At 39.7% G+C, this 25525-nt stretch overlaps 1 protein-coding gene and 1 long non-coding RNA gene across 3 annotated transcripts in view; one reads left to right on the top strand and one right to left on the bottom strand.

The window, feature by feature from the left end:
- Window positions 1-3915: 3915 nt before the first annotated feature.
- LOC125309850 (myosin-7-like) overlaps window positions 3916-25525 on the bottom strand; it is a 46589-nt gene continuing 24979 nt past the window's right edge. The window contains exons 1-39 of one of the 2 annotated variants that reach the window (XM_048266976.1): window positions 18843-18894; window positions 18554-18600; window positions 17655-17863; window positions 17279-17422; window positions 16985-17141; window positions 16790-16817; window positions 16605-16710; window positions 15969-16061; window positions 15808-15871; window positions 15622-15720; window positions 15396-15499; window positions 15169-15307; window positions 14962-15080; window positions 14589-14738; window positions 14340-14510; window positions 13905-14214; window positions 13739-13809; window positions 13387-13592; window positions 12885-13008; window positions 12595-12731; window positions 11966-12221; window positions 11545-11787; window positions 11275-11451; window positions 11034-11179; window positions 10848-10938; window positions 10349-10738; window positions 10105-10231; window positions 9909-10027; window positions 9622-9818; window positions 9342-9525; window positions 8273-8438; window positions 8070-8194; window positions 7639-7947; window positions 5863-6066; window positions 5467-5763; window positions 5249-5353; window positions 5059-5154; window positions 4801-4935; window positions 3916-4028 (exon numbers count right to left, since the gene is read on the bottom strand). In XM_048266976.1, the coding sequence (XP_048122933.1) occupies window positions 4008-4028; window positions 4801-4935; window positions 5059-5154; window positions 5249-5353; window positions 5467-5763; window positions 5863-6066; window positions 7639-7947; window positions 8070-8194; window positions 8273-8438; window positions 9342-9525; window positions 9622-9818; window positions 9909-10027; window positions 10105-10231; window positions 10349-10738; window positions 10848-10938; window positions 11034-11179; window positions 11275-11451; window positions 11545-11787; window positions 11966-12221; window positions 12595-12731; window positions 12885-13008; window positions 13387-13592; window positions 13739-13809; window positions 13905-14214; window positions 14340-14510; window positions 14589-14738; window positions 14962-15080; window positions 15169-15307; window positions 15396-15499; window positions 15622-15720; window positions 15808-15871; window positions 15969-16061; window positions 16605-16710; window positions 16790-16817; window positions 16985-17141; window positions 17279-17422; window positions 17655-17855 (5811 nt within the window). In that variant the 5' untranslated portion in view covers window positions 17856-17863; window positions 18554-18600; window positions 18843-18894 and the 3' untranslated portion in view covers window positions 3916-4007. Of the gene's footprint in view, window positions 4029-4800; window positions 4936-5058; window positions 5155-5248; window positions 5354-5466; window positions 5764-5862; window positions 6067-7638; window positions 7948-8069; window positions 8195-8272; window positions 8439-9341; window positions 9526-9621; window positions 9819-9908; window positions 10028-10104; window positions 10232-10348; window positions 10739-10847; window positions 10939-11033; window positions 11180-11274; window positions 11452-11544; window positions 11788-11965; window positions 12222-12594; window positions 12732-12884; window positions 13009-13386; window positions 13593-13738; window positions 13810-13904; window positions 14215-14339; window positions 14511-14588; window positions 14739-14961; window positions 15081-15168; window positions 15308-15395; window positions 15500-15621; window positions 15721-15807; window positions 15872-15968; window positions 16062-16604; window positions 16711-16789; window positions 16818-16984; window positions 17142-17278; window positions 17423-17654; window positions 17864-18553; window positions 18601-18842; window positions 18895-25525 lie in introns of those variants that run through there. The other variant, XM_048266977.1, reaches the window with a different exon arrangement.
- LOC125309868 lies at window positions 13463-23587 on the top strand. The gene is made up of 3 exons (XR_007196208.1): window positions 13463-13550; window positions 19170-19326; window positions 23459-23587. It is a non-coding gene; the product is annotated as an uncharacterized LOC125309868 (long non-coding RNA).

The following is a 25525-nucleotide window of genomic DNA, read 5'->3' on the forward strand; positions in this document are numbered from 1 at the left end:
ATTGCACTTAATAACGCAAAATTATTTTTTATCTGACTCGATTAATTGATGAAATAGTCGCTAGAATACTCGATTCCAAAAAGAATCGATAGCTGCAGCCCTAAACTGTGCAACCACCATGTCTATCCTATCAACACCATAGTAACCGTCTCTGCATTATCTGTTTTAACTATGCATGATATTTTACATAACAATGTTTGCATTTTCATGCACTGGTAATTCGTTGGAATAGCATTTCCTTTTTTTTGGAGTTTGCTATTGTGAGATGCCACTCCGATTCCTGTGCTCTATTTTAGGTCCTTCTTGACCATGTATTGTAAAGAAATGCCATCCTGCAGTGCGTTGAATCTTTATCTTTATATCACCCAAGCTATCTCTGGTCAGCTGTCCTTTCAGTACATCAAACTCGTAGCGTTCTTTTGGATTAGAAGCCAGTGAGGTCTCTATTCTGCAGGTTTTATTTATTCATTTATTTGATGCCTATGCCGTTTGATTAGACATACATTTATCTGGATCTCTGGTTTTGTGGATTTGTCATTCTTAGACAGTAAATTATGGAACATGGACAATTGATGCTGATTTTTCTTTTTTTATGGCCATAGATGATTATCTGATAGGGACCAGTAACAAACTAAAGTCATGTCATATATCCTTACATCTCTGCAAGTTTGGAAGCTGCTCCAATGGACCCTTTCAACAAGGTAAACACAAACAATGCTTGAACATTCTATTTGGGCCCCAATCTACTTCCTCTGCATTAAGATAACATATGGAATGTTAAAAAGGAAGTCTTGTGGGGCCAACTATGATGCTGATAATGGAACTCTCTTGAAAGGGTCCATAGACAATAGTCTTTTTTTCGTAAAGATCAGAGCAAGGTCACCTGAGGCCAGTGATACTGTAAATTGAAGCCCCATTGTTCCGTTCGCCCGCAGTCACGTTCTGATCACCATCTAACTGGCACTGCATTGTTTCCTTGAGGACAAAGATATAACCCTAATTCCCTCCATCAGCTGCAGATGGCCTTTGAAGCACTTGTTAATGTACTGTATTACACTTATGAATTTGTACAGCAGCTGCTCTTTTGACTCAGAGGTCTGAATGCACACATACCCGTTGCTACTTGTACATTTTGGTTGCTAACAACCTTAAACAGATATGGCGGCATGGCTATAATCATAATCACAGATCAGTGTCTAGTCTGTTCAAGGTGGTGCACTAAGCATTCTTTTTTATTAAATTAGGTTTGTTTCATGGTTTCCTTTTGTGAGAACCCACAAATACCCATGACCTTTGACCCCTTTTCAATGTTTAAATGCACCAAAATGCTGCACTTTTAATAAATGACTTGCTTATTTATATCTATGGAGATATTTTTGCTGTTGCCTTAACTATTTTGTGCGTCATAATTTTAACCATACATACAAGTTGTATAGTTATGCAATAAGTTCCCAACCACAAAGCATGGTTCATGAGTTTCACAGTTCAGAAATGGTCAAAAATAGTACATACATTTCAGCACCATAATTCTGCAAAATTTACCTGTATTAGGTATAAGTATAAGTAATACAGTATATACTGTTTTGATCCCGTGAGGGAAATTTGGTCCCTGCATTTATCCCAATCCGTGAATTAGTGAAACACAGTGAGCACACAGTGAGATGAAGCACACGCTAATCCCGGCACAGTGAGCTGCCTGCAACAACAGCGGAGCTCGGGGAGCAGTGAGGGGTTAGGTGCCTTGCTCAAGGGCACTTCAGCCGTGCCTAATGGTCGGGGTTCGAAGCGGCAACCCTCCGGTTACAAGTCTGAAGCACTAACCAGTAGGCCACGGCTGCCCCCAAAAAATATATATACTCTTTTGATCCTGTGAGGGAAATTTGGTCTCTGCATTTATCCCAATCTGTGAATTAGTGAAACACACTCAGCACACAGTGCCAAAAAAAATTAAAAAGGTGAAGCACACACTAATTCCACAAATGTGCATAGCAGTGGGCTGCCTGCAACAATTCTGATGCAGGTTATATAGACCAGCCTTTCTCAAACTTCTTTGGAGGTCCGGTGACTTTTTTGGGTTAGGTGCCTTGCTCAAGAGCACTTCAGCCATACCCTAATGGTCCAACAGGGGGGGTTGAACCGGCAACCCTCCGGTTACAAGTCCGAAGCGCTAACCAGTATGCCACGGTTGCCCTTGTGCATGATGAAATGCTCATTTAAATATGCATGGACCTCCCCCTCTGTGTCTCACTTTGGCAGAAATGACCAAGAACTGCTAATATCATGGCCAGTCCAGCACTGTTTTCAAATTCTTTATCCTCTGGGTTAAATAAATAGTTATGTTCATCACAGAGCCCTACTTCCATTTCTCACTTCTCTCTGGGTTAAATAAATAGTTATGTTCATCACAGAGCCCTACTTCCATTTCTCACTTCTCCTATGTAGGAAGCTCCTTTTGTATGAGCACTTGAATGCATGACCAGATTCCTCAAGCTAGCGAGAGGTCAGGGAGCTGTAACCTCTCCTTGGCCTCAGTAGTAACGGAGACGTGAGAATGCCCCACCCCCCCATACTTGCTCCTCTGAGAAACAGTAGGTGATGTCAGTCTTAGGAAGGATGTCAGAGACATTCCAAAGACCCTTGTGTTTCAGTCCAGTCTAAGCACATATCTGTTGGCTACATACATATAAACAACATCCAGCAACTTGACGAGACTGCAATGACCAGGTGCTTTAATACAGGACATTAATATTGTATTGAATATTAATGTGTTTTAAAAGATGTATGATGTATTATAATGGTTTGCTATTTCTGTCTGTTGCAGCCCATCACACTCCTCCATCACAGAGATCATCAGAAGGTAAGGGACACAACCTGAACATCATTGTTTGCTTAGGGATGGTCACTATCTCAAGGTTAATAGCCTAGATAAAAGTTGCAAGTCAAGGTTACTTTCTTCTTTATTTGAATTAGCTCTACAAATGGATGAGAATTCAATTCATTCAATATTTGTTTTTACATTTCTGTCATAGTCGTTTATTATCGCCACATTATCGCCACGTAATATATGTTTACAGTTGACTTCCTTTTAATTTGCAATTCTTATCTTTAAACAGACACATTTGGTTTTAAAAGGGAAAGATGGGAATAACTTAGCAATTACTTAGCAATAACTGTCAAAAGTAAAACATAAAGAGCCATCGGCCTACAAACATTTCTCTAACATCAGCTGATGACCATGGTTTTCACCAGCATTAGCATTATTCAAGATCTTGAAGATGATGTAAGTTCTTAATTTTTACAGATAATGCTAAATACATGTGGCTGTGGTATTGAATGACAGTGCTTATTATCAGCTTGAAATGGAGACAGAAGTTGCATCTTATTCAGGCTGAAAAAAGCTGTCTGTTGGGGAGGGAATTTCACATCTTTTTAAAACCTGTGACATTTCAACATAAAGTTTGTGTATGGCTGAGTGTTATGCTGTGTGTGTGTGTCTGTGTCTGTGTGTGTGTGTGTGTGTGTGTGAGAGTGTGTGCTCACACATGTCTAGAGGGTGGGGGTTGACTGTATATATGCCACTTGTCCCAGCTAGTACGTTGTACTGATTTAGTGGCATTTCAAGTTATGTGCATGTATTAGGCAGAGCGAGTGTATACCGTATTATTGTCTGAGATTTTATCTATATATGGAAGTCTGTTAACTCAGACCTGTTAATCTGCTGGATGGGTGTATCAAATACTGCTGATTTGGTCCCAGCAGGCATGACTGTCAGTTTAATGGAGTTCATTATGGGCCAATTCTATTCATAGCATCAGAGAAGAAAGCCTCAGTTTAGTTGTTCTCCTTCTTTTGCGTAGGTGGGGTCTTTGATGAATGTTACATGCAAGTATCTTATGAACAAAAAATCAACAGAAACACTTTTTAAGTGATTGTATTGGAATGCATTCCATACTGAAAACTAAAACACAGCAAACAAGAACTTTTCAGACAAGTCCATCATGGGAGCTTCACTCTTCATCATGTCCTTTCTGTGATACAAAAAAAAAAAATATATATATTATTAGCAATATGTGGATAAATATGATTGCCAGCCACTTTCACATTTTGCCAGCATTTGACTAGTGGCTAGGGCCAATTTTATGGTCTGATGATTATGAATGATAAAATTAATGATGATAGAACTGTATATGTTTGAGATGAGATTCATTCATTATATATTTGCACTAATTCACATTAGAACATGCATTTGGATGCTAATTTTGAGTGTGCTCAATGAAAAAAGGTATAGTGCTAATTGTCAGCAATTGAATTAAAGGAACTCTCACAAAGAAACTTTGAACCAATGTACTCCTAACAATTGCCTATGTATTCATATGGAAATTATGGAAATGCAGTACAGTATTACAATAACATTTTTTTACTATACAGCCAAAATTAATCTCATTTTTTTTTTTACAATTTTTGAACTGACAATGAAAAACAGTTAATAGCATAAAAACTCAGCAAAAGGGTTATTTTTGCTGTAGATATGCAGGTACCTCCCGAGATACACTGCAGCAAAAGTGCACCTTTTTCAATTTCTTTTTTTCAATGCAAAGAAGCAGCATTTGCATCATCAATACAGTACTGATTTTTGCATTGACGAACGGTAAAGAGTTAACCACTAAAACTGCTAAAGGCTGCAAATATAGTACAATGTATGAGTACAATGTACAGTATATACTGGTCATTGGTATATACTGGTTAATATTAATCAATTAATGTATTCATATTCAATACAGTGGCAACTGTTGCTCTCACCTTGCCACCTGCATCACGGCTCTTGGATCTCATCTTGTTGACCTGAGACTCAGCTATATCAGCTCTCTCCTCAGCCTCATCCAGCTCATGCTGCAGCTTGCGGAACTTGCCCAGGTTGCTATTGGCCTGCTCCTCCTGAAATGTGCACACAAATTAAGCGTATCTCGTTTATTGTTTATTTGTTCAGCAGTTAATGGATCAACAGACTTTGGTAATAGATAAAACCAGGAAGAGAAGAAAAAATTAGATGTTACTTACAGCCTCCTCTGCTGTTCTCTTGTAGGATTTGACCTTCAGCTGCAGTTTGTCCACCAGATCCTGAAGACGATGCAGATTCTTTTTGTCCTCCTCAGTCTACAGATGGGAGAGGTGAGTGAATATTCTGTTAGCATTTAGCATTATGTATTATAAAAAATGTATTTATGATATGTGGTATAATTTAATATACCTGATAGGTAAGCTCCTTGATGCGGCGCTCATATTTACGGATTCCTTTGACAGAATCACCGGCCTTCCGTTGCTCCATTTCCACCTCACTTTCCAGCTCTCTCACCTAAATGTAGACAAACAAAGCAAATGTTGAATGAATGATGTGTCTATTATTATATACATATAGCCAAGCACTGATTTTTAGAAAAAGCTCTTTAGCAAAAACTCAGCACTTACTCTAGACTCTAACTTCTGGATCTGCTTTTTGCCACCCTTCATGGCTATTTGTTCAGCTTCATCCAGACGGTGCTGCAGGTCCTTGATGGTCTGCTCCATGTTCTTCTTCATGCGCTCCAGGTGAGCACTGGTGTCCTGCTCCTTCTTCAGCTCCTCTGCCATCATGGCAGCATCAGTGATGGCCTTCTTGGCCTTTTCCTCAGCATTCCTGCACTCCTGCACAGCCTCCTCTACTTCATTCTGCAACTGGGATGTATCACCCTCCAGCTTTTTCTTCTGGTTCAGCAGGCTGGTGTTCTATGTGGGAAGACAAATGTTAATGATGGTCTGTGTCACATTTTGAAATGGTCTGTGTCATACTATGAATAAATCTGAAAACCATGTTTAGGATTTTACCTGAGAGTGCAGCAGCTGCACCCTCTCACTGACGTCCAGCAGCTCCTGTTCAGCCAGTTTCCGGCCTCTCTCAGTCTGCTCCACCAGGGACCTGAGCTCATCCAGTTCAGCCTGCAGCAGATTGTTGCGTCTCTCCACAATAGCAGTGTTCTCTTTGAGATCATCATTACCACGTAGAGCGTCATCCAGCTGCAGTTGGGCATCCTGCATTGTACACATATTAGAAAAGTAAACATTTGTTGTCTAGATTGCTAACATACAGGCCAGGCGCACAGGAACCTATTTTTGACCAGGGGTGCTGAATAACAAAAATAATGGATGTCCGACGATCCCCCCCCCCCCGGACATGTTTGGATTTTGATTGCTAAATAGCCTCACGTCATTTTAGTGCAAAAAAAGCGGGTGATAGCGAAGTTTTAGAAAAGTCCTGGTCAGCCACAAATTCCAATGTTCAGCGACAGCACTCCGGAGTCCACTCGCCCACCCTAACCCCACAGAAGCGACTTGACATCATTAGCCTATTTCAGTATAGCTAAGGAAAATTACTTTTCTGATCGTCAAAACCACACCAGAGATGTTAGGTAAGGGATAATGCCCGACGAGGTGTCCATTATCAGAAATAAATGGACGACGCGGAGGCGTGAACTGTCCAACGCGAAGCTTCTGTGAAGTCCATTTATTTCTGATAATGGACGCATCAAAGGGCATTATCCCGTTTATACCATGGTCACTTACGAAATAAATAAATATGAAATCAATTATTAATACTAAATGAGTTTTAGAGTTAAAATCGTTCGTTTTTTCAGCTGTTTTTGCAATGCTGTGGAATGTTGATAAGTCACAGCTGAGCGGACTAACTTAGGCGTTGTTAAGCAACGTCATAATAATTTTATAGATATAGTATATCACTTTTTAAATGACATCCTTTTCAACCTAGACCATGGTATAAGCTTTAAATATAGGCTAATAATCAGGCTGCAATGATCTCGCAAATAATTTCTGAATAGCCTAAAGTGTGTCGTCTCCACAGCAAGTGTGTCCTAATAATTTCTATCTTAGCGACTAGGATAGTGAAATGATTTCACTAGCTATACATTTATTAGTTTCAGCTTATCCATGTTTTTTTTGAATGTGTAAATCGCATAGAATATGTAGGCCTATATCAACCATAGGCATACACACTTGATCGCTATCACATAGCTGAAACCACGCTACCGTTCTTACAGTAACTGACTCATGTTCACGTTGATCTGTTATTTTTTAGTAGCCTATATTCAAACCTATTCATAACCCTTTTTTGCTATTTGACTCATAATTTCACATACAAAAATATAAATAATGTCAGACAGCGAATTAGTAATTATTTAAAAATATATATAATCATTTTTAAAAATCCATCTCCTGCCAGCAGGGGGTGCTGCAGCACCCTCAGCACCCCCCTTCCCGCGCCCTTGATACAGGCTAACCTTGTTTAAGTTAGCTCTTCTTTGATCTTATTCAGTTAGCTATCCAAAAAGTTAGTTAACCCGGACAAGATTGATGTATGGTATATTCTCTAATATTTGGATTATTTTAAGATACCTTTGAGAAGATGGAAAACTATATGAGGGAAATCTTTGCTAGGAAATGAGTAAAAAGTGCTGCAGGTGAATATTAGCTGTTACGTCAGTTTTAGGAATACATAATTCTATAAGACCTATGCAGTTAGACAGTGAGTCAGTTGGTGATCTCTTTACAGTCAATGGGATTATGGAGGTCTCTGCTGCATTGTTTTACCTTCATATGTCCATGGAGACCCTTGAGCTGCTTCTGGGCCTCAGATGCCTGCCTGTTGGCCTGGCTGAGCTGGATCTCCATCTCATTGAGGTCTCCCTCCATCTTCTTCTTCACCCTGAGAGCCTCATTCCTGCTGCGAGTCTCAGACTCCAGGGAGCTCTGCAGGGTATCCACCACTCTCTGCTGGTTCCTCTTGGCCTGCTCCATCTCCTCATCCTTCTCAGCAAGTTTACGCTCAATGTCAGCTTTGACCTGGTTGAACTCCAGCTGAGCTCTGAGGATCTTACCCTCTTCATGTTCAAGGGAACCCTGTGGAGATATAGGAACATGACAATCTACTTAGTTGTATACTTCTGTAAGCACAAGCATCCTATGCTATCCAGGAATGACGAAAACTAGTTTTCTGATAATCTTGATCTTTATGAATGTACCTCAGCTTCCTCCAGGGCAGTCTGGATCTCTGCCTTTTCTTGCTCAAGTGTCTTCCTGACCTTCTCAAGCTCATGAATGCTCTTTCCAGTCTCACCAAGTTGCTCAGTTAGGTCAGCAATTTCCTCTGCAAAGCAGACCAAGATATTAGTTGTATGAATTCATTTAACAATCATATATTGTCTGTAGATAGGATCAAACAGACCTTGAAGATTTTTATTCTCCCTCTTCATGGTCTCAAGGTGATCCAGAGATTCCTCATAGGAGTTCTTGAGCTTAAAGAGCTCAGTGCCAAGAGATCTGGACTCTTTCTGGGAGCTCTCCAGCTCAGTCTGGGACTCCTCATACTTCTGCTTACACTCAGATAAGACCTGTTGAGGCAAACATTTTTATTTAAGTTCTTATGAATGTTAAAGGAGGCTGCAAATAAGTAAATGTATCTACAGTTTGGTCAAACTGGTAGGCCTAATTAATTTCCACAACTATCTAATTGCTACCTCATTCATGTGCAAGTACATATTTACAGTAAAAATAAACAATGTGGAAATACATAATTAAATTAATGAAACAATGTAGCTTAAGTAAATAAATGAAAAGACAAATAGATAAATGAAGAAATACATAAATAAATGAAGAAACAATTAAATTAATTAATAACTAGGTTTCATGACCAAACTGTACATTCATCTATTTATTTGTACATCTCATAATTTATGTCTGTATTTATTGATCCTGTCATCTTTAGTCCTCCATATTCCATTTAGTATCATGCAGCTGCAGCTCTCATTTGGAGCTGCCATGTTGTTACAGTCATTCATATTAATATATAAACATTGCAATGCTGAATCATCCTTATTTTGGACATAAACTTCATGTTTGGTTGCCATGGAACTTGGAAAAGGCATTAGTTTGACTTCGGTATGGACTTCATGGGCTACAGAAAGCAACGGAGGGAAACAGGTAGGCTGACAACCTCGGCTACAAACACAGGATTTATACCCTGTTCATGTTGCACAGCACTTGTCATGACATTTTGAGTCTTTTGGGGAGGCTTAAAGGCCCAGTTTAGTACATGTCCTCATAGCATAGCTTGTAGACACTTTGGTTGCTTTAGCCAAACTTGCGTCAGACTGCACCGTTTTTTTTCCCTCACATTTTTTCCGACCGACAGTATTTCGTGAACATGATAAACTGAACTCCGTGTTAAAATTGGCCGGGGTTCTCCTTTAAGGCATATAAGCAATAGTGTGTTGACCATTTGGCTGTTTCCTTACCTTATCAAAGTTCCTTTGTTTCTTGTCTAGAGCAGCAGCAGCAGCATTGGATCTCTCCACGTCTACCATGAGATCTTCAATTTCATTCTGCAGTCTGTGCTTAGTTTTCTCCAGGGAGGAGCATTTGGCATTGACAGCCTCCACAGCTTCCTCTGCATCTTGCAGACGCTGAGCAAGCTTTTTTCTGTGGAAAAAAAATTGAAAGTGAGTGACAAATGTACCTGCCATGTCTAACCACTGATTTTAAACAATTCATCAGAGTCAGTTCAGGGGGCCTTACTTGGCGTCTTCCAGTTCCTCAGTCCTCTGGATGGCATCAGTCTCGTACTTGGTTCTCCACTGAGCCACCTCAGAGTTGGCCTTGGAGAGACTGCGCTGCAGCTCAGCCTTGGCCTCCTGCTCCTCCTCAAACTGCTCCCTCAGGAGGTCAGAGTCGTGGCGAGCAGACTGCACTGCATGGGCTAGTGCATTCTTAGCCTGTGGATAGGATCGGATACAAGTCCATCAGATATGTCATAGCTGTAGAGTAACAATTGAAAGACTTTTCTGCAAGTCAGTTATAAATACCTTCACTTCCTCCTCAAGTTGCCTCTTGAGGTCCTCAATCTGCTGTGTGTAGGACTGTTTGCCTCTTGTAAGTTGAGAAACAAGCGAGTCTTTTTCTTCCAGCTGTCTTGTAAGCTCACCTTGACCAGAACATAAATTTGTCAATGATAATGCTTATTTTTCTCAGATTTGTGTATGACTTACCATTTTGACTTACCATTTTCGGTTTGAAGCTTGGCTTTCTGCATGGTGAAGTCATTGATGGAGCGCTGGCCCTCCTCAGACTTCGTTCTGTATTCAGTCATCTGGTCCTCCAGTGTTCTGCACATCTTCTCCAAGTTTGTCTGACAAAATAATACAGAACATTATTCCCATGTACTATTTCTTGAAAATTGTTGTCAGTATAGAGAATTCAATGATACCCATTATACAGGTTCTTCCTTAAGCCATTTTGTACAAACCTTGGCCTTGGCGACCTGCTCCATATTAGAGACAACATCGTCCAATTCCAAACGGAGTTCACTCTTTTCTTTTTCAAGCTTTTGTTTCACTCTCTGAAGGTTGTCAATCTGCTCCCCGAGGTCAGCTACACTGTCTGCATGCTTCTTCCTTAGTGTGGAGGAAGTGGCTTCATGTTGCAGAGTGGACTCTTCGAGGTCTCTGCGCAGCTTCTGGAACTCAGCCTCCCTCTTCTTGTTCATCTCAATCTGGGCAGCAGTGGCACCTCCAGCCTCCTCCAGCCTCTCACTGATCTCCTCCAGCTCTCTGGCCAGGTCTGCCCGCTGCTTCTCCACTTTGGCTCGGGCAGCTCTCTCAGCCTCAAGCTCTTCCTCCAGCTCCTCAATGCGAGCCTAAGGATAATAAAATAGTAACTGTATTTTTTTTTGTTGCTGTTTTTCCATAAGATTTTAGATTTTATATCTTAAGTCTTTTATATGTTAGTTTTTATTTTTCATTTACCTGCAGCTCCTTCAGTTTCTTCTGGAGCTGGGCAGCCATAGCTTGTTCATCTTCAATCTTGCTATTAAGTTGACTGATCTCAAAGTCTTTCCTGTGTTGAAAACAGGCCAATGAAAATATCAATGGAATATTATTTTCTCTGTGTAATATATATTTATTATGGATGAGTGTCTGATTTGTGCATACTTCTTCAGCCGCTCTTCAAGCTGCTGTTTGTCATTCTCCAAGTCCATAAGACCTTCCTGGGTCAACTTTAAGTCACCCTCAAGCTTCCTCTTAGCCCTCTCAAGATCCATCCTGAGTTTCTTTTCCTGTTCCAGGGACCCTTCAAGCTATTTAGGATAAAATATTAATTGTGTAAGTGTCTTCATTAATTGTATGCAGTGAGATATAGTTGCCTGTGTTTTTATTTTTTATTATTGCCTACATCATCAACTTGCTGTTCCAATTTGGTTTTGGCCTTAGTCAGAGTGTTGACTTTGTCCTCCTCACTCTGAAGGTCATCCAGCGTTTGCTGGTGAGCCTCCTGCAGTGCTTTCTTCTCCTTGGTTAGCTTGGCAATGATTTCATCAAGAGCTGCCATCTCCTCAGTCAGGTTTTTAACCTAAAAGTAACATAGACCATTGACAAACGATTACTTGACTTCATTACTTGAAAATATTCCTTGGTGATTAGTAAAAACTTTAGCTGTGCTTACCTTATTCTCAGTGGCATGCTTCTCTTTCTCTACTTTAGCTAGAGTGAGCTCCAGATCATCAATGTCCTTTTTGAGTTCAGAGCACTCATCCTCCAACTTCCTCTTCTTTGCAGTTAGCTCTGAATTCATCTCTTCTTCATCTTCCAGTCTCTCAGTCAGCTCTTTGACTTTGGCCTCGAGCTGAATCTTACTCTTTATCAGACCTTCACATCGTTCCTCAGCATCACAAAGATTATCTTGTTCCTATGATGATGAATAGATTGTAGATTGATAGATTAAAGCTACAAATAAAACTAGTCATGACTACTATATCTGACATATTTCCACATGATTTTGAATGTCAATTAAATGTAATCCTAAATGTAATGCATTCTTTACTGACTAATAAATAGTCATTAGTTAAATTGTAGAGTATGCTCACAGTCTGGCATTGTAGTTGGAGGTCATTCTTCTCTTGGAGAACAGAAACCATTTTCTCCTCCAGCTCTTTTCTACGGGCCTCAGATTTTGCATAGGCCTCCTTCAGCTTCAGGAATTCTTCCTTCATGTTGGCCATCTCTTTCTCAGCCTCAGCAGATTTCAGCAGTGGCTTGATTTTGAAGTACATCTTCATCCAGGGCCAATTCTTGACCCCCATGAATGCACGAACGTTCCACTGGATCACCAGTAGTGAGTCCCTGTAATGTAATTAGTGCTTAAATAGGCCTTTCCCTGATAATTCTTTCTTAAGAGTACTTAACATGGACTTAACTTAAAATAGCAATTACTATTACCATTCAGTGAATTTGAAGACAGGTTTTATTTTCTTAATGTGTTCTACTTTTTAAAATAAATTATATCATGTAGGATTATGTAAGATAAATATGATATGGATGTGTAGCTGGATGTTGTATTTAATCAAAGATAAATGTAAAACGTACGTACATTAATTCAATTTTGCCAAAAAAATTGTATTGTGTACTGGAGAACTCTAATGAGTACAAATATATGAGCACATAGTACCACCAATATTCTTTACACTTTGTTATTCTTTTTAGAGGTTACTCTCACCTGCGTTCTACAATTTTCTGGAACTCAATCCTGGCAAGAAGTCCACGACTTTTAGCCTGGATACCAGTGATGATGAGAGCGAGACGGTCGTCTCTCATCTCCTCAAGGGTTCCCAGGAGACCAGCTTTGAAGAACACCTGATAAGAGTCAAAACAGGTAACATATCTATGTACAGTCTATTTTTTCCTGTACAATTATAGCTGAAACCCTCATCTACCAAAACATATAACATACCAGAGTTTCCCCCATATGCCAATATACAATATTTTAGTTTATTTTAGTTGAAATACCTTAGTGTGCCCAAGCTTGTACTGCTCATGGTCAATATCCAAGGTGCCGAGAAGTTTCTCGGCTCCCTTTTTGTTGTCAATGAACTGGCCCTCAGGAATGGCATTGGGGTTCAGGATACGGTATCTAAAATCCAAGAAGTATGATTGTTGTATTGCTAATTTGGTATGGTGTCTACCTTAAAGGAGAATTGTGGCTTTTTTTTTAAAATCGGTGCCTATACAGCTATCATGTTTTTCTTTTGAACAATGGCACCGCTTCGGTCCTTACACTTGGGAAACACGACTATGCATCGGACTTTGTAAAGTTTAGCCGAAGTAAGAAGTAACGTTAGGAATCCCTGATCAATGTGATTTGTTAGACTGGACCAGTAATTTCAGAGTTAACACAAAGCTAACACACACACAGTCTACACACTATGGTAGTGTTGGAAACATTTCCCCACCATAAGTATTTTCACAAAGTGAATGAGTCTGGTTTTAACCAGGCTAATGTTTACCCTACCTCTGTTTGAAGTCTCCGTACTGGATCCTGTTGGGGAAGCCCTTTCTGCAGATCCTGATACCTTCCAGCACACCGTTACAGCGCAGCTGGTGCATGACCAGAGGATTCTCCATGGCCCCAGGAGTCTTGGTCTCGTTGGGGATGAGGCAGCGCACAAAGTGGGGGTGAGTTGACCTCAAGTTGGTCATCAGCTTGTTCAGATTCTCCTGTGTCCATACATTTAAATAAAAATAATATCAGTAGGACTGCACAGAATCCCAGTTGGCCCATTGATCTATATAATTGAAATAAATATATGTGGTACTAATAAATATCTTCACTTTAGTATGTTAATTTAACCTGCCACACTTACCCTGTGAAGGGCAGATACAGTCTGGAAAGAAGAACCCTTCTTCTTCTTGCCACCACCACCAGACTCAGCGGCTATTAAAATATCACATGTCCATCAGCTCTTCTCATAAACATGGTGTTGATTCATTAATGTAAGAGGATTAATTAGGAAGAGATTGACAGAATACCTGCGTCAGCACCGGCATAGTTGGCGAAGAGAGCACACAACATCTTAAGAGTTGACTTCTGAAAGAGTCCGACCACAGTCTCATTGAGAGGATCTTTGTTCTTCACCAGCCAGTTGCCAATGTTATAATCAACAGTGCCAGCATAGTGAACCAGAGAGAAATGGGCCTCTGGTCTCCCCTTGACAATCCTGGGCTTCTGGAAGCAGGCATTTTTGCCCAAGTGGTTGTCATAAAGCTTAGATTTGAATGTTGCATCACTGGCCTTGGGGAACATGCACTCCTCTTCAAGGATGGACATGATACCCATGGGCTATGGAGGAAAGAATATGAAAACTTTAACATTAAAAACATTTTACCACAGGACAATAATACATGTAGTGATCTGTGCCATCAAAGAAAAAGGTCAGTAAAAAGTAAATAATAAGTTTCACTCGCTTTCTCAATGAGCTCGATGCAAGCGGCCAAGTCCATGCCAAAGTCAATGAACGTCCACACAATGCCCTCCTTCTTGTACTCCTCTTGCTCCAACACAAACATGTGGTGGTTGAAGAACTGCTGCAGCTTCTCATTAGTGAAGTTGATGCACAGTTGCTCAAAGGTGTTGAACTGAAAGACAATGTGGATTTGGTTAATATTATACATTTTGCTTAAATGTATAGTGTTTGTCTTAGGTTTAAGACTCACATCAAAGATCTCAAATCCAGCAATATCCAGCACACCAATGAAGTGCTGGCGAGGCTGTTTGGTGTCCAGTGTCTGGTTGATTTTGACAACCATCCAGTTGAACATCTTCTCATACACTGACTTGGACAGGGCTCCAATAGAGTAGTACACCTAAAGATGAAGTGGAAAATTAATAACATGGAAAATGCCTATTAATGAGGTGTGGCAGCTGTACTAATGATGGAATTAAGCACTTGACTTGTTAAACAGGCATGGGTTTAGGTTATACCCTGTTTTTAATAGCTATTCTTTGTACATAACACATCAATGACTTAGTGTACTTAGTAACTACTTTCAGTGTTTATAATACTTATAATGAGCTCAGGAATAATACCTGCTGGACATTCTGTCCTTTGGTGACCCACTCGTTTCCTACTTTGACCCTTGGGTGACATAGACCCTTGATGAGGTCAGCAGAGTTCAGGCCCATGAGGTAAGCGACTTTGTCAGTATCTGGAGTGAAAATATGACAGTTACACCTCTACCCATATTTAACCGTTGCATGTGGGTATTACATCCAAAATCAGAAATTAATCCACACCCTCAGTGCCATCAGCCTCTGCCTGCTCCTCTCTTTGCTTCTGTTTGAACTTCATGTTGCCATAGTGCATAATGGAACCAGTCAGCTTGTAAATACCGTTCTTCTCCTCTTGAGTAAAGCCCAGCACATCAAAGGCATCCTGAAACAAATATTTCATTCAGTAATTAATTACACCCACAACATACCTCTGTATGAGTATATGGGGAAGTGAAAGCAGACCTACTCACATCAGTAGCCATCAGCTCATCAGCATCACAAATAGAGGCTACTTGTGTCTCTCCTTGGGAGATGAACGCGTAGTCATAGGGGTTGGAGGTGATCAACAACATCTCTAAAGAAAGCAAGACCATAGGTCAAGTAACGCTACTGTAACTAAGCTAAGGAAACAATTAAGTAGACATTTATTTCACATTAATGGCCACGAATGACTGCAGATATACATGCATTTCTCACCTAATAGCTCCGGTTTCCTTTGGGACAGGATCTGGTAGAAGATGTGGTAGTCTCTCTCAGCCTTGAGCTGATAAGTGACACGGGACTTCTCCAGCAAATCTGAGGGATATAAGAGTAATTATAACTTTAAAGTCATACTTTCGGTCTTCACAGATGAAGATTAGCAGAATGGGCTTATTTACTTACAAGTCTCAATATCTGCTGATGACAGCTTGCCGCTCACACCGAAGTGGATACGGATGAATTTACCCTAGCATGAGTGACACATGAAAATTAATAATGGCAGTCATAGAAGAGTGGCCTCTGAAAATCAAAGTGTGGTGGTTGAAAATCAAAAGAGGGCTTACGAATCTGGAGGAGTTGTCATTTCTGATGGTCTTGGCGTTACCAAAAGCCTCCAGAGCAGGGTTACACTGGATGATTTGATCTTCCAGGGTGCCCTGAGAAAATATAATAATATATCAACTCATCTAGTCTTGGAGACTAAATTGGCCCCATTAACTTAGTATCTCGTTTCATTTTACTGAGATACTAGTCTGGCTCCTTTCAATGTGTTTACTTTTCCCTCAGCCACCAGGATGGCGGGCCAATCAGCGACATTGGATGGCATTAGTTTTGAAATCGAAAGTGGCTGTGGTAAAAGGTAGTAGCAATACCTGCAAACATAAAAAATATTGCACTTCGAATAATATACAAATTTATACAGCAAAGCTAAATGATTGCCTATGTCGTTTATTAGCAGTTTGTAAAGGTTAGGCAAAGTAGGTAAGGAATGTTATGTATCACTGATCAATAGGGTGAGTTAAGATTCACCAGTGATTTCAACGTCAAATCTATGTCCATTACAATGCTAGGGTAGAAAACATTTCCAGATTGTGAGTATCCAGAGTCTCTTAACGAAGTTAGTGAGTCTGGTGAAATCAGGTTACGTGGAGACACATCCCAAGTGGAAATTATGTCCAGAACACAGTGAGATGATTAACCTTTTTCTCCTGAGAGGGGTCCTTCTTTCCAGTAGTTGCTGCAATGCTAGCAAAGTACTGGATGACTCTTTTGGTGTTCACAGTCTTTCCGGCACCAGATTCTCCACTATTGATGAAAACAAAGGTTCACTCCCTCATATCAAGGTTAGCAAGAAATTTAGAACCAAAGACTGGATTATACTCACGTGATAAGGACAGACTGGTTCTCTCTATCTGTGTAATGTACAAGCATGAAATGTTAATATAAAACCAAGACCATATATTATATTCATGAAATCATGCAACATGATGAATGGTTGATGAACATAATTGTTATTTATATCCCTTGTCATCAATTTTCAATATACTGCGAAACGCTTGCTTTAATAAAAGGTGTTTACCTGTCAGCATGTACTGGTAAGCATTGTCAGAGATGGAGAAGATGTGGGGAGGAGCTTCTGTTCTTTTCTTGCCTCTATATGCAGCAACAACTTCCTTGTCGTACACTGGCAACCACTTGTAGGGATTGACAGTGACACAGAACAACCCAGAGTAGGTCTGTACAAATAAACATACAATTGATTATGGTCCATGAAAACAAAGAAGCAACAGAGTAAGTCTACAGAAAAAAAGACATGGTTATTTTGGAGATTTGTTTTTGCTACTATGGGCCAGAGTCTCATGTTTGTACTCACGTAGATCATCCAGGCTGCATAACGCTCTCTGAGGTTAAACAGCACAGCAGGCTCATGCAGGAAGGTGAACATCGCCATGTCCTCAATTTTATCAAACTTAGGCGGATTTTGGGGATGGCAATCTATATCTTTCACAGTGACAGTCTGTGTAATGCAAACAAAATCAGTGTCTTCAGAAAATCTTTGTGTAACACATTTTGTAATAAATCTAAGCATAATTGGCAAAATTGCATTTATATAGTAAGCTGTAAGTGAGTTCAATAGCTTAATAAAAAAAATTACCTAAATGGAAAAATATATAAGAATGCAAGCAATTCGGTAAGGTCAGTAAGTAAAAACTCTGAAATAGGTTGAAAATGTATTTGCCATGCATTACCTTATCAAACTCAGTAAGAACAGTGACTTTGTCACCGTCTCTGCTTTCTACCATTCCCTTCACATATTCAACCTCAGGGTCCACCACGAAGCAGGCCCTCTTAATGTCAAAGGGGCGAGTCTGGGCCTCCAGACGCTCCATGTCCGACTTCCTCAAAAAAGGAGCCGCCGCCCCAAACTCTTCCATTAACGCATCACCCATAGTGAAGACTGCAATGTATAAATGATATGAACTAATTAATTCCTACACAGGGAAAATATGAGACCTTAAGGATGAAGAACATGATTATAGCAACAAGTCAGAATGGGCAAAAAATAAATTAATTTTAAATCCTAAGACCAGTATATGACAGGTAGACCAGCAGGGTTGATTACTGCAATGGACTTTTTACAGGCCTTCTTTAAGAGAACATCAAATAGCTTCAGGTGATACAAAATGCATTACGAGGGTTCTCACCAAAAAATGACTGACCCCATCACTCTAATACAGTACCTCCCTGCACTGGCTTCCAGTAAGTCTCAGAATTTACTTTAAAGCACATCTGCTTGTTTATATATCACTAAATAGAATGGGACCAAATGACCTATCAGACATGCTTCAGCAGTACACACCCTCCACACCGCTCAGGTCTCAGAAGAAATACTTGGTAAAAAAATACTGTTAGAACTTTAACATGGTGAAGCAGCTTTTAGCTGCTATGCGGTTCAGCTCTGGAACCAACCTCCAGATGATATCAAAAATGTCCCAACTATCCAGTTTCAAATCTAGACTTAGCTTTTTTTTATCAAAAGCACATTGAATTATCCTTGTGTGTGAAATGCGCTATACAGTGTATATATACATAAAACTTAACTTGACTTGACTATTGTTTTGTGATATTTTCAGTCTGTAAATCTCACCTTCTTTGGGTCAAGCCTCAGGTGTTCTGCAGATATGATGTCACTTGCTGTAGTTCAACAGACAAGAAGCAATCAGATGACACAGTGTTACAGCAGCAGTGCTGCAAGTACAATTTGAGTCCTTTCACAGAATGCTAACTGAACAGATCCATGTGTCTGTCTCTGACTAGTCAGCCATGTCTGTCTATCCATTTAGCTATCATTCTTGCTGTCCTCATCCATCCAACTCTCTATGTATCTATTCATCTGTTTGTCTGGTCTCCTCTGTAGCAGCAAATTGACTACTTACCTCAGGGTTGGTCTTCACTGTACCTGCCCCCACTGCCAAGGCCATGGTTGGTTTGTCCTTTTTATGTGAGGTGGTCCATCCCAATATGGATGTGAGACTATGAGACTCCGACCACACCAGAGTTTTATTAAAGGAAAACCAGCCTAAAGGGTGCATACATGGCAGGTATGTATGTCATGTAGCAACAATAGGCTAATCCAGACAGGAGGGAGCAGACACTGTAGGGGAGAATGGCACAGCATCATCAACACCTGAACTTGGGTCCCTAATTTGGAGTTTGCTATTATGAGATGCCACTCTGACCCTATCTCCGACTTTGTCTTTCAGTGTCCTCCTTGACGTCTCCATTGCCATGTAGAAAATCCCAACCTGCTGATCCATGTGCACTTCATCTTCTCTACATCACGCATGCTGTCTCTAGTCAGCTCTCCTTTCAATACATCAAGCACATTGCATTCTTATGGATCTGAAGCCTATCAGTGAGGTCTGTATTAAGTCTTTTTTTTACAGAAATACATCCGTTTTTTGTGGATTTGCTATTTTTAAACAACATTGTATTTGTTCACTGTTTGTTTGGAAATAACTATCCATTGTATATGGAGACAAGGACAGTGGATAATGACATAAAGTGGTGTTTTTTTCCCCTTTCAAACCTTTCTTTGTGGCCTTATACCCTTAAACTTCTGCAAGTTTGGAAACTGGTCCAACAACAACAAACACAACATTACTTTTTAGTAGACCAAGCACTGCACTACTATCACTGAATTGTTTCCTTGAGGACATAGATAACCCTGTGAATTTCATCTCAGGTTGCTGCAGATAGCCTTTGAAGCATTTGTCAATGTCTTTCACACCCTTATGAATTTGTACAGCAGCTGCTCTGAAGTCTGAGTGTACTCACAGCTGCTGCTACTGTGTGTTATACATATGGTACTGAAACACACAGGGCAAATTATTTACCAAATGAATTAAGAACAGATACCTAATCCATATTTAATTTGAAAATTAAATGCACACTAGGTGCTTACAGATCTAGAAATGTAAAAGCATTGTGTTTATGTTGAAATGTAATATTAAGATGTTATATATTATATTATTAATAAGAGACTGTAGGTATCTGAACTGAAATGTAAATTGTATCCACAACCCAAAAAAATCATCTTGTGCCCCACTGAAAACATTAAGACTACAGGGTAGCTGGCCGCTGACCTCTCTAACCATATCCATCTAGCTGTTTGCTGTTTGCACCAAGAGGAAGTCAAGGAGGTGTTGAGCCATAGGCCTCTGGGTCTTACACTGTTAATTACCTTGACTTGGGTCAAGAAAACGGTCAAGACATGTTTACACACCAAGAAAGTGTGAAGCCACACACAAGGTTCCGATAATGTGACAGATGGCCTAAGAGCGAAGGTGATTTTTCTTCACCCACTGTAAGACATTTGAGGTCACTGGATCCGCAGAACTCCATTCTCTCAAATCCTTATTTAGCTGTGAGATAGATATGCCATTCCATCTCCTGTGTGACCCTTATGGAGACCAGTCTCAGCTGTCCAGAGTCTTTGAGCCATCACCACTACTGCTGGGAGGATGTCACATCTTCTCTTGGAGGATGGATATTATTGGCATGGAAGGACTTACTGTGGCAGGTGGCTACATGAACTCCTGTGATATCCAGCCCTCTGGGAGGTGTCTGGACTGCATGCATCATCTTAGCCTGAGCTTGTTTCTCTATCCATGTCCACATGAGCTTTCATTTTAGTAGGTTTGTTTCATGGTCTCCAATTATGAAAAAGGTGACCTTTGACCCCTCACAAAGAACCAGAGCACTAACATTCAAGCAAGTGAACTTGACTTTTTCATTATTCTGCTCAAGTGCTGATTCTGTGTAGAGTAAGCATCTTTATTGTATGACAACTACTTGATGAAATAGGTAATTAGTAGTGCAGTGCCCATTCAAACATGCCATTCCTGTAGAAAACTCGTAGCCCAATTACATGCCCACAGGTATGCCTGCTTTAAAAATAGGATGATAGGGAAAAACATCATTCCAGCTAAGCATTCAATAGTGAATACTGAATATTATATTAATATATTAGCCTATAATTAATGTGCAGTAAGTTCAATTTAGGCATAGCTGCATGTGACATTTTTACAGATCAAAATGGCATAAGCATTGTTAAGTTTTTGGAATTAATTCCTGATAGAGAAGACAAACCATTTTGTGGAATAATGCATCATCGTATGAAATTTGCAACCATGTGACTCAACCATCTCTGGTAGCCTATAAGTGACATCACGCTGTCTGTAGCTGATTGAAATGACATAAGCCTACAGCTTTGAGGTAAGGCTATATGTTTAGCTTATTGAATAACTTAATGATATAGAAGACAAACCATTTTGTAGAAAGATGCATCATCATATGAGATTTGCAACGATGTGACTCAAAAGCATTTTGAATAGCCACTTGTTGGCGTGTTGTTGCAAAATCTGCAGAATCATTTTATGCAAGCAAACTGCATACAGGGGATCTTTATTGTTAACACAGAATTAAGAGTTGACGATAAGAGAGTTGACATTTCCCATCATTTTGTGGCTTAGCTCCACATCCTAACCTCAAACTAGTTACTGCATGATGTGTATAAAACCAGAATTTAATGGCTTTTAATCATATTGTTTTTAAAAAAATGAGTGAGAGTTTCACTCCAATAACGCAATAACAGAGTTGACGAATAATTAATCTACTGTTGGTGCATCCTCAACATGTTGTTCAAATTAATGAGAGAAGAAGCTTAACATATCTCACTGCCTTTCCAAAGTTTCCTGTCAGAGGAATTGACATCTCTCTGTGTAGGCATCATGCTTCATATTCAAAGTCTGTGTAGATTTTAAACAGTTTTATAACAGAGTTAACAGAGTTGACCAGAACTTTGAGACGTACCAAAATTATATATTTTTTAAACTTATATCTTGCATAACACAGAAAATAGACATTGTATATAACTGATGTTAGTTAGTACATTAATCTCCAAAAAATAGATTGTTAGACTTGATAACATCATGTTTAGCCATGACTCTGTAGTCTCTGTAGTCGGAGACAGTCTGTATAGGGTGTAGAAGTAATTAACATTTATGATGGTATGATAATTTACCTAGATATAGACAGATTTACATTGGAAATGTTCAGGTTTTAATTTACAGGTATGATAAGGGATCAGATTCCAAAAATAATTCTGTGGAAATGCATGGATTCCAGTTGGGGCTACGGGAAGCAACTGAATCCATGCATTTCCACTGAATTATTTTTGGAATCTGATCCCTTATCATACCTGTTCGTTCGTACTCGTCGCTCGACTTATCATGACTAAATTCAAGATGGCGTTGAATGGTAAAATTCCTTAAGGTACTGTCTGTACAAATCGTCTTGTAAATAAACTACCAGTGCTTTTTCAAAGTTCTCCATGTCTCGTTTTAAATGTCAAGGCCCTCGGAAGTCTACCAATGAAGTATGGAGCTACTTTAAGCCTCGTAAATGGTGTAAAACAGTGATTTATTTGCATGGCTAGGCCGATGCCCGAGGCACCACAACGAAACACTGTTGGTAGCATTGGCTAACTAGCACCAGATTTCTGAGTGCAGGGGACAAGCCGAGGTGAGCTATGAGACATACGTTCACACTCGGTATCATGTTTCAACACACTTTAGGTCAATACCACACCGGAATTCTCCTTTAATAAGTGTGATTATTTAAAATCTCAATGTTATTACGAAAAATAATACGCAAATAGTGATGTTCATGGGCTACAGTGTCTGAGACAGAACAAATGACTTAGGCCCTGTTTTATTGCACTGCCTTGTAGCACTATCTTGGGAGTATCCTCTGGCCATAGAGACTTATTGGCCTGTTGCTGTCCCTCAAGAGGCTAAGAAACTTGCACATGCATGTGACTTGCACATGCATGTTTCCTTCCCTTTGTCATTGAGTACAAAGATAACCCTGTGAAATTCTTGCTAAATGTCAATGAGACTGAGAAATATTTCAGTCTAATCTGCAACAGATGGTCTAACACAGACATCAAGGCAAAGATGCATTTTGCATGCCATTGTCAAATTTGAGGTTAAGAAAAAGTTTCAAGATCACAACACTCCTCTGTCCATCACCTCCCACATGCATGAAGATGGGTATGGATCCTCTCTGGTCTACTTCCATCCTCAGTGGATGTGTGTGTGTGTGTCTGTGTGAGTGTGTGTGTATCTGTGTGTGTGTTGAGCTGTGTTGTGAAGTGATGCACAACAGGTGTTACCTTGTCATCTCCTTAGAGAATCTCAGGGTAGCAGCAGCCAACAGACTCCTTCCCAGTGCCCAGAGCCAGAGCATTCATTTCAGTACACAGACATTTTAGTGTAGGATCAGCCTAAGACAAGCACAAGGACGTGGAAAGATTCTTATTGTTTTTACCCTGTGCCAGATAGGTTCACTTAATTTAAGGTCAGTGTAGCAGAAGAAATGAGAAAACATCTAAACATTTTAAAAATGCCTTTTTTGAATATTATGTTTTTATCTACTATTTTAAATTATATGTATTTATACTATTTCTCTTTCCCATTTTGTCATACAGAAGAACCTTGTGGGTGAGCCTTTTTATAGCTTTGACAACAAAACTGAAAGTGCTCAAAGGGAAGATTTCTCTGGTCCTTGAGGTGGACCCTCACAGATCAGTACCAATACAGGAGGAGATCTCAAGGTGTAAAAGTAAGCAGACTTTACTTGTTTATATTCATATATTATGTCTTCATTTATGACTATTTCTAAAGACCTTTCAACCTTTTATTACTTTAGTAGAATTAGGATATCTCCTAACATTGTGATAGTTATTCCCAAGCAGACTTGGGATCTCCTAAAATTGTTATAGTTACTCCACATAGTGTTTATTATTTTCTATAGACTCTTTCCATCTTTTCCTGGAGGAATTCCAGTTGACATGTCCAAAAGCAACACAATACATGTTTATTTATGCAGTTGAAAGGGTCTATACAAATTGCATGCTTGAACCAGTGGTTTAAATTCTGAACCTTCAGTACTAATCATATAATTTCAAGATTGTAATAGAAGAGAAAGAAGTAAAACCTGACCCTGACCAGCGTTAGTAATGAACTCTACTTCCTCGTCCCTATATTTGACACCTTTAGTTAGTTACCTTTTAAGAGAAATATTATAGTCAATGGATAATATTTTATAATACCATTCTTTTAAAAGGTATCCAATGCAGTTTAGCTTTTTTTTGCTCCTGCAGTTGCATGTACACTAGCGTTCAAAAGTTTGTGAAAATGTTTTCCATGAAAACTCACACTTTTATTCATCAAATGAGTTGCAAAATGAATAGAAAATATTATAGTCAAGACCAGGCATGGAATTTCATAATTTTAGGGGCAAGGGCACCAAGACCAAAGTTGACTATACAGTAGGCTACATAAAATGATTCAAAATGAGTCAGAAAGTTGAGACAGGACCCATCGTCAAAATTTCGGTGTCCACTACTCTAGTTCATCCAAAACCAGTGCTCGAATTACGTGGGAGCCAGAGGGAGCCGAGCTCCCATAGAGTGAGGACTGGCTCCCATGAAAGCAAGTCAAAAATCTGAGGGGGTCTCTGATATCTGAAGGTGTCTGGCATTGTAATTTAATCTTAAACAACCGCTCATTATCTATCATTGTGCGATCTCTTACCATTACAGACGTGAAATTAAAATATAGGCTACTACGGGACGTAGACCTACCCTACGCTCTTGAACGCAGCATGATGACACACCACCACACCACTAGACTATATGAACAAACCGCATACAATCGATTTGACAGCACTCGCAAGTCTGAAGAAGTTACCCTGCTTTGATGAGAATGTTTTGTGTATTTACATAGGCGTTCATTGGGCTAGCCCACATGGGTTGGTACGTGTGGAAAAGTCCTGTTTGCTGTTGAACTTGCGCCTTACCTCTTCTATGTTGATTAACAAAGCCATAAATTATGGCCCATAATGCAGCTTACTTCAATGATTCTGTGAACTGATCTGTAGCTATCCTCTGTCATTCAGAGCTCCGGAAAGTTCCCAGATATTTTGAAACACCTGTTAGCAATCTCTGATGGCAGAATAGCCTATTTAATGGCTACCCGACAACATCTCAGTGCAAATTCCAAAATTGTTCGTCTATTTATTCCCACGGTTCAACACACGAGACGACTGAACGCCCAGGTGTTGTTACTATGTGCACATTAGCCTATAATACTAGAACATAGCTTGGCTGCAATGGCTTTATTATTTTCTGCCAGTTAGTGCATTTTCCCTGTGTATAAGTTATACTACATGCATTATTGTGTTTGACACTGAAGATAGCCTATCTGAGATGGTGGTCTGCTTCAAATGAGTTAGCCTACGTTGTGAAATTGAGAATGGCACTCAGAGTAAATCCTTTAGTCTATCTTTGTATTGTGAAATTAAAATTAAATATGGAATATTACAATCAATAATATGTTGAAATGAATTAAAAGGAATCAATTTCTATGAAAAATCTCTGTCTATTTTGTGCGTGTGTCTAGGCCTATCGTGCACATATAGGCTACTGCGCAAAATCGCCACTCGCGCCTAGGCTATTTAATTGTATCGCCTTGTATGGCTATGCGCGGGGTGT

This window comes from Alosa alosa, chromosome 16 (genome assembly GCF_017589495.1).
Source record: "Alosa alosa isolate M-15738 ecotype Scorff River chromosome 16, AALO_Geno_1.1, whole genome shotgun sequence".
NCBI classification, from domain to species: Eukaryota; Metazoa; Chordata; class Actinopteri; order Clupeiformes; family Clupeidae; genus Alosa; species Alosa alosa.